Source organism: Perca flavescens, chromosome 1, assembly GCF_004354835.1.
Source record: "Perca flavescens isolate YP-PL-M2 chromosome 1, PFLA_1.0, whole genome shotgun sequence".
NCBI lineage: Eukaryota > Metazoa > Chordata > Actinopteri > Perciformes > Percidae > Perca > Perca flavescens.
The window spans coordinates 10,521,990-10,531,042 of record NC_041331.1 but is presented as its reverse complement, the minus strand read 5'-3'; the positions used below and the strand labels follow the sequence as shown (position 1 = coordinate 10,531,042).

The following is a 9,053-nucleotide window of genomic DNA, read 5'->3' as shown; positions in this document are numbered from 1 at the left end:
TTATATTATAATCGTTATTCTACATTTTACAACGTGGGTTTTATGCCACTCTGTCCGTAGGTGCTGCATTGACATTTGAGAATGTGCTGCCTGATCTCCACCACTAGATGGCGCCCACGTGGAGTCAAACATTTAGCTCCACCCACATTTAGCCCAACCTCTATCTGCGTACTGCAGTCAGGTGCAATTGTAAATACCACTCACGCAGAGCCGTCTCTGCACTCACGGGAATGGGAATGAAAGGTCATCTAAGCAACTTTGAGCGTGGCATGGTTGTGGCTGGTCTGAGGATTTCACAATCCGCTCAGTTACTGGGATTTTCACGCACAACCATTACTAGGGTTTACCAAGAATGGTCTGAAACAGGAAAAACATCCAGTATGTGACAGTCTTCTGGGCAAAAATGCCTTGTTGATGCTAGAGGTCAGAGGAGAATGGGCCGACTGATTCCAGCTGATAGAAGATCAACTTTGACTTAAATAACCACTCGTTAAAACCGAGGTATGCAGTAAAACATTTGTGAAACCACAACATGAACAACCACTCATCTCCACTAAAAATAGGAAAATGAGGCTACAATTTGCACGAGCTCAGCAAAATTGGACAGTTGAAGACTGTAAAAATGTTGCCTGGTCCGATGAGTCTCGATTTCTGTTGAGACATTCAGATGGTAGAGTCAGAATTTGGCGTAAACAGAATGAAAACATGGATCAGTCATGCCTTGTTACCACTGAGCAGGCTGGTGGTGGTGGTGTAATGGTGTGGGGAATGTTTTCTTGGCACATTTTAGGCCCCTTAGTACCTATTGGGCATCGTTAAAATGCCACAGCCAACCTAAGCATTGTTTCTGACCATGTCCATCCTTTTATGACCTCCATGTACCCATCCTCTGATGGCTACATCCAGCAGGATAATGCACCATGTCACAAAGCTCAAATCATTTCAAATTGGTTTCTTGAACATGGCAATGAGTTCACTGTACTAAAATGACCCCCACAGTCACCAGATCTCAACCCAACAGAACATCTTTGGGATGTGGTGAAACGGGAGCTTCATGCCCTGGATGTGCATCCCACAAATCTCCATCAACTACAAGATGGTATCCTATCAATATGGGCCAACATATCTAAAGAATGCTTCCAGCACCCTGTTGAATCAATGCCACAAAGAATTAAGGCAGTTCTGAAGGCGAAAGGGGGTAAAACACGGTATTAGTAGGGTGTTCCTAATAATCCTTTAGGTGAGTGTAGTTTAAGAATGGACAGACTTTTTTTAAATTGGACATATTATGCTTTTCCGTGTCTTCTGTCAAATATACAATGTTATAATGTCAGATATTCATGGTGAACTTCAAATAATGAGGTAAACGTATTTTAGACAAATCCCTGTGAGCTAAAACATTCAGATTTCCAACTGTTCTGAACGATCCGGTTTCAACAGTTTTTTCTGCTCTCGGCTAAGTCTTACGCAACTCTAAGGTTACGTTCACACCGCAAGTCTTAATGCTTAATTTGGATTTTTTGCTTAGATCCGATTTTTTGTTTGGCTGTTCACATTACCTTTTAAAATGTGGCCTATATCAGATTACAGTGTGAACTGTTTGCGGTTTCGAACTGACCCGTATGCGCAAAAGAACAACAACAATCAGACCGCTGTTGCACTAAAGTTAGGGAGATTATGGAGAAAGAAACTTTTATTTCAAAATGTTTGTGTAATGGCAGCCGTAACATTAATAACATAACACATTCTCCTGTGTCCCCATTCTTCCATTTCGTTTGTTATTTTTTCAACAACGGAATGATACGATATGATCCTTCTAGTTTTGATTGACTTGAAGTATCTCAACCATACACTAATTAGGTCTAACACCTCACTCTCCCTCCATTGACTTGTTCCATCACTGTTCTCCATTTTGTAGGCCTAGTCAAGTTTTTAATTTTACTGTCTGTGTCTGGGTCACACTACTCCTGAAACATTTTCTGTTAGTAGTATTTGGTTTAAAAGCCTTTATCTGCTATTTTTGACTGTAGAAAGTGCCACTATATTCTATTAGTGTCAACTGCTGCAGTAGCTACATGCTAACGGCAGTAAAAGTTGTCATCTATGCTGCCAATTTGTTAGATTCTCCACACTTTCAGGTCACATTCCTGCTGAAACATGATACACCGATTGGGTAGTGTTTGGTTCAGAAACCTTTATCTACGATTTTTGACGGTAGAAATTGTTGCTTCATTCCATTACAATCTAATATTAGCATACTGCTAACTATTAAGTAGCTGCATGCTAACGCGAAATAGCTGTAATCTTGGCGGCCAATGCTGGTCATTGCTCCCCAATTTCGGGTCACTTTACTGCTGGGACATGTCTGGTTGTTTAGTATTTGGTTTTAGAAGCTTTTATTGGTAATTTTTCACGTTTCATGTTTTTTTCTCCGTAACGCGTAGCTCCTATGGTGCCATTTTGATGCTAACAAGCACTCACCCGCCGTTAGCATCCCATTGACTGCCATTCATTTTGATGTCACTTTGACAGCGAATAACTTTACATCTGAAGCGTTTAAAGACTTTATTTGTCCATTGTTTATTTCTAAAGAAACACAACAATGAAAAGGCTCCATTACCTTGCATCTCATGTTATGGCTCTGTAGCAGACATTTTTGTAAAATAGGCTAATGATTGTGTCCTAACCACGCGACTTACTGTCGCATAGTAGAGGAATTACCGTATAGTACAGAAGAAGCTTGCAGGCAGTTTCAACTTACATTAGCTGTTTAAGTTTAATTACTAATGTTAACTAGCATTTTAGTTAGCAATAATTAGCCTGTGCCTATGTTATCTTCTTGTTTCCCCCGTCAACTCATCCCCATGGCTTAGTGACTCCATACGCTGTTTCAGGCGTACTTGTCGGAGGGCAGAACGACAGTGGAAATCCTCCAAGCTTCATGTTCACCAACTATATTACAAGGACCTCTTAACTGAATACAATAATATGGTCAAGGAGGCGAGAGCAACCTATTTTGATAATCTTATTTTATCCAGTAAACAAAACCCTAAAGTACTTTTTGAAACCATCAACAATATTGTCAATCCTGCTCCCCCTGAAGTGCCATTTTTTTCAAATAAGGACTGCAGTGACTTTCTCAAGTTCTTTGTAAAGAAAATCAGTGATGTCAGAAACGGCATTAGAAGGGATAATGCCATTTCTGACATCACTGACTACTCCATTTTTGGCTCACTCAATCCAGCCACCAATCATGAACCATTTTGCTCCAATCTCGCTACAAGAACTCACTGATCTGGTTAGCAGTATGAAATCTTCCTCGAGCCCAGGAGATATTATACCAACTTCATTATTTAAAAATGTTCTTGGGTCTGTGAGTACTTGGGTTCTCGCTGTACTCAACAGCTCTCTGCAAGCTCTTGTGTCCCTTCATATTTTAAACATGCAAGTGTTCAGCCACCAACCTGGATACATCACTCCCGGAAAATTGTAGGCCCATTTCGAAAATGCCTTTTATCTCCAAAATTTTAGAAAAAGTTGGTGCTAAACAGCTCACTGCTGTCCTGAATGCACACAACATTTTAGACAAATTTCAATCTGGTTTCCGTCAGAAACACTCAACTGAAACCACTCTTCTAAGAGTGTCCAACGATTTATTAATGTCCTCTGACAAGGGTAAATGCTCTGTTTTGGTGCTGCTGGATCTTAGTGCCGCTTTCGATACAGTGGATCATAACATCATGCTTGAAAGACTTAAGCATTGGGTTGGTATCTCAGGAAGCGCCCTGGATTGGTTCACCTCCTATCTATCAGACAGAAGTGTTTATGTGTATCTTGGTCCCTATTCCTCAGAAATAATATTTCATGTAATATTTGATAATAACATGTACTGTAACATATTAAATCTCTGACACGCACATGTTTCTTTCAATTAAGAAACATTGCCAAAATTAGAGGAGCTGTTTCACATTCTGAGCTTGAGATGATCATTCATGCTTTTATTTAATCTCGGCTTGATTACTGCAACTCCATTTTCACCTGTCTCAGCAAATCGTCTGTTTACAACTAGTCCAGAATTCTGCTGCAAGGCTGCTAACTAGGTCTAGCACATGGGGGCGTTTGGACAGTGTTGGGGGGCGGTGTGAACGAGGCAGCAGAAAGGGGGGCGCTCAGGCACAAATGGGGGGCGTTAATCACTGTTATTCATCACAACTTGTAAGCCTCTGACAACACATACAATGTTCATTTGAATTTGAAATAAAATAATTATTAAGAATTAATATTTCAATTGTTGCTAGTAGCCCACTCCGACTTGTCCTGCTAGCTTACTCTCTCGCTACCGGCAAATGATCTCCATAGCAACGCTTATAAACAAATCCCGCAGCCGGCAGCTGTCAGAGTGGTAGAAAGAACGCTGCTGAGGACTTTGACAGCAGCCCTGCTTCGCGGTTTAAGATTAATGTGTCCAATCAAAATGTACACAAGCTTCGCGGTTTAAGATTAATGTGTCCAATCAAAATGCACACAAGCACAATTACGCGGATACAACCAAAACACCATCATTTGCTGATGTTTAGAGTAACACTTCTAGCTGTGCTGGTAAAATACAAAAAAAAAAGATAGTTCAACAACATTTTGATATCAAAACACTTTCAAACACCATGGTGGAAAATAAGAAGAAGTGCAGACAGTATAGTGTTGAGTAAATTAGATATGACTTTATTCCCTCACCCGCAAACATCCAGCTCCCGATGTGCCTGCTTTGCCAGCAGGTTTTTTCTAACGAGGCAATGAAACCGTCCCGTCTAAAGGAGCACTTAACTAAAATCCACCCCGATAAGGCATCCAAGGATGCTGCGTATTTCCAGGACCTCAAGGATCAACTTTCAAAACGGTCCATCTCCAAGATGTTCGTTAGGAAGGAAAACCAGGCAGAGAGTGGGTTAGTGCCCCCCTATAACATCTCTCTCCTGATAGCAAAGTCCGGGTTGCCATTTACAGTGGGGGAGAAGCTGGTTATCCCAGTGATTAAAGAGGCCATCTCCACTGTCATGGAGAGAGACCCATCGCCAGTGATGCAGGCCATCCCGCTCAGCAATGACAGTGTGGCTCGGAGAATAAAGGAGATGGCGCTGGATACTGAGCAGCAGTTGTGTGCCACACTGCGTTAAAAATCCATTCAGTATCCAGCTGAATGAAACCACGACAATGGACAATAATGTTCTGTTGATGGCGTATGTGCGTTACATGTCTGAGAGAGATGTGGCTGTTTGCCAAGTATCTCTCCACTGACACACGAGGGGAGACGATCGTCAGGGCCCTGAGTGAGTACCTGCTGGAGAACTCTATTCCGATCGCCAACATCCTCGCCTGTGCCACAGATGGAGCTCCTGCAATGGTTGGCAGGTACCGTGGCTTTGCAACTTTGTTAAAGGAGCGTGTGCCGCAGGTGTTAAAGGTGCAATATGTAATATTGTATGTAATACTGGCAGCTAGCGGTTAAAATAGTTACTGCACTACCAATTCAAAATACTTGAGAGTCGTTTCCCCCGCCCCCTCCTGCTCAGTTCACGGGGGTTGCCAGGCTGAGACCACAGCATTCACAACAATGTTGCTAGACGCTTTTCTCACATAGCCAGACATTACTCCACAGCACAGCGGAGTAGCTAACGGTAGATGCTGGCTATATTGACAGTCATAAAAGCCTGTGCTCACGCGGAGCTCTATAACCAACTGACAGACACTTTTTCGGCTTAAAATTACAATATGAACCGCTAAAAACACAACAACCTCACTGTCCTCTCCACACGCCAGTCAGGCACACTTCCTCGGCTTAGAATTACAAGACGAAACGCTAAAAATACCACTACCTTGCCGACGGAAAACACTTCATTGGCTTAGAATTACGGCAACAATCGCTAAACACACTGCAAACTCACAGTCCTCTCTTTCCGATTTACAGCCCCCCTCTCGTGGCTTAAAATAACTCACCGTTGTCGGCTGCAGCCGCTGAAGAGGCTACACGCTGTAAACAGCTATGGGCTGCTTGCCTGGTCCTCCCGGTAACATTAACAGTTAGCAGGGTTAGCATGGCGGCGTTAGCCAGGACCAGTCGGGATCACTTTACTGGCTATGTCTCAATTGTTTTTGCAAGTAACCAACTCGGGTACTTTAGCTATATAATTCAATGTGAGTACACAAATGTTGAATTGACAAAAAATGCCCGTCCCTAGTAGCTGCGATAAATTAGCCTGAAGCTAATGCTTACCTGTTCAGGAGAAAATAAGCCAACTCTGCGTCCTTTTGGGCTCAAAGCTGTCTCCATCTTTCAAATACAACTCCAATATTTACCAGAGGGTTGTTACGTCTCTGGTCACGCAACTGTTAGAAACATGCTCCTTTCTTTTTTTATGTCATGTAGAATCTATCTCTGTTGATCCTGTTCGTTTGTTTGCTGCTGTCATGGCTGTACTACCGTTACAGCTGTAGCGCGCTGGGTTTACGTTTTTACAGGTATATCTGGCAACCCGGCCTGCCTGTCAAACTGGGCCGTTGATAACAACACACAGATCAAAACATAAACATAAATTCCGTCACGGAATGTAAATTTCAAAAAGAAAAAATACTGACATTAGCATTGTTGTCAGAAAAGATAGTATTTCAGTTTAACATGTTTCCTAAATATCTGATGAGGCACTGGTGTCATTTTTGGATTTATTACAGTACAAATATTACATATTGGACCTTTAACAGTGCACTGCATGTTGCACCGTCACAATTTAGTGGCCAAAAATATAAGTCCTTCTCTCCACCAGTCTCTGAACATCGCTGTCAGGGCCATAAACAAAATTAAGGGCCATGCTCTGAATGACCGGATCTTCAGGCAGCTGTGCGGGGAGAACGATGAAGCGTTTCAGCGCTTGCTGCTCCAGGGAGATGCCTTGACACTGGTCCATTCAAAAGCCACCATCTGCAGTTTCCTTGCCAAGCTGGAGCTGTACAGACACAATTTGAGCAAGCGTCAATTTAATAATTTCCCTCAACTGGCCAAGGTAGCCTATTATTATTATTATTATTATTATTATTATTATTATTATTATTATAATTCTTGTTATTATTAGTAGGCCTATTATTAGATATATTTTAATTTACAAAGGCAGTCTAAAAATAATCTCAATAATGTTAACTGCCTTTCTGTAATTACATTCAGGTGGTTGATGAGCTGACCGATAACCACCTGCTGCGTTACGCCGATCACTTGAGGGCAGTGAAGGCGGACATGGAGATCCGTTTCAGGGACCTTGAGCAACTCGAGGTCCCTGAGTGGGTGACGGAGCCATTTCAAACGAATGCGTCCAGGAGTGAGGCCGAAATTCAAGAAACTCTCATCGACCTCCAAAATGATGAGGAGGCCAAGGCAACCTTTCGGGCATGTGGCTGGCGTGTCTTGTGGGCCATGCATGGTCAGCGTTTCCCTCTTTTGTGGAAGAGGATTTGTTTTCTGCTCCTTGCTTTTCCGACGTCATACCTTGTTGAGCAGGGGTTCAGTCAAGCTTTGCACATGCAAACGAAGTACCGCAGCCGTCTCAATTTGGTTACGTCAGGTGCACTCCGGCTCAAGCTGACATCCTTGTGTCCTGATGTGAAAAAGTTGGCTGCAAGTCACCAAGCTCAGGGATCACACTAATGACCGTAATTAATTACGGTGGCTGCTTTTTGACACCTTTGTCGTTTTTTCTTCGGTTCACTTCAGGTGGCTGAGCTGTTGTCTTCTTTGTTTGTCGGTTGAAATCAAATGACCGTTTGTAGGATATTCAAATTAGCCTAATTGAGTGCGCGATCTACCGCTGCTTTTTCATTGGCCATTTAGGTTATGTTATTGTTCACGTGATTGGTTAATCTTAAAAAAAATGTGTGTGTGATCCTGAATTTGTTTGAATTTCTAAATAAATACATTTGCAATACCTTTCAAACAATCCATGTGTTTTTGCTTTTTTCCAAAACACAATATTCTTCAAGTATGCTGCCAACACTCTGATTATACAACATACTTACTAGCTTACTAATAAATGCTATGTCGCCTAGCCTTAATAAAAAATGAAAAATACTAACAGAAATAGAACCACTTAAGGCCTTTTCTACAATAGAGGCTGCATCACTCATAAGCAACTTCTGTTTCAGTTTTTTTTTACCAAAAAGGATGATCATGAAGAGGTCAGGGGGCGTTTGTTCAAAAAAGGTTGAGAACCACTGGTCTAGCAGGATGTCGCACATCACTCCGATTTTATACTCATTACATTGGCTTCCAATTAACTTCAGGATCAAATTTAAAGTTTTGGTTCTGACTTATAAAGCTTTGCATGGTCAGGCTCCGGCGTATATCTCGGACCTGCTCCATTCATACACTACTAATAGGCCCCTCAGGTCTTCTAACCAGGGATTACTGGTTGTCCCACGCACCCGTTTAAAGACTAGAGGTTCCTTTGAAGCGGTGGCTCCAAACCTGTGGAATGCTCTTCCTATTGTTTTACGTTCTGCAGTCTCTGTTGAAGCTTTTAAAAAGCAGCTTAAGATGCACTTGTTTAAATTTGCTTTTGATTCATGTATGTAAAATTTTGTCTTTTATTGATTGTTTTTAGTCTTTTAGTCTTTTTAGTTGTATAACTTACTATGTTTTTTTTATCATGTGAAGCACTTTGTGACTCTGTCTGTGAAAGGTGCTATATCAAATAAACTTATTATTATTACATATACCTACGCTCTCCGTCTCTGCAAGATTCGGAATGATTGAAGTTTCTCTTGGCACAGCTACCAGAAGACTTACAACTTTCAGACAGGTTGCTCACGTCACATTGGCTCAGTTGGAGGCTGCGCAATAACGCTCAGCCCTCACCGGAAAAGTGCTTCTAATATACTTCACTGATCTCCATCCAGAGCAACGGGATCTGTTTGTCCATTTATTTAACTGTCTATGGAAACAACAGCAGAGCCTGCAGCGGAGCTCACATTCCAGGAAACACTCTGGCCAATCAGAGCAGACTGGGATTTGTCAG

At 42.0% G+C, this 9,053-nt stretch overlaps 1 protein-coding gene and 1 pseudogene across 1 annotated transcript; both read left to right on the top strand.

Moving 5' to 3' along the window:
- The first annotated feature begins 4,661 nt into the window (after positions 1 to 4,661).
- On the top strand, positions 4,662 to 5,461 carry LOC114555331 (protein ZBED8-like; annotated as a pseudogene).
- Positions 5,462 to 6,752: 1,291 nt separating this feature from the next.
- Positions 6,753 to 7,766, top strand: LOC114559930 (protein FAM200A-like). The gene is made up of 2 exons (XM_028584985.1): positions 6,753 to 7,052; positions 7,211 to 7,766. Exons 1-2 carry the CDS (start codon positions 6,762 to 6,764, stop codon positions 7,685 to 7,687), a joined length of 768 nt encoding a protein of 255 aa, XP_028440786.1. The 5' UTR covers positions 6,753 to 6,761; the 3' UTR covers positions 7,688 to 7,766.
- Positions 7,767 to 9,053: the final 1,287 nt, after the last annotated feature.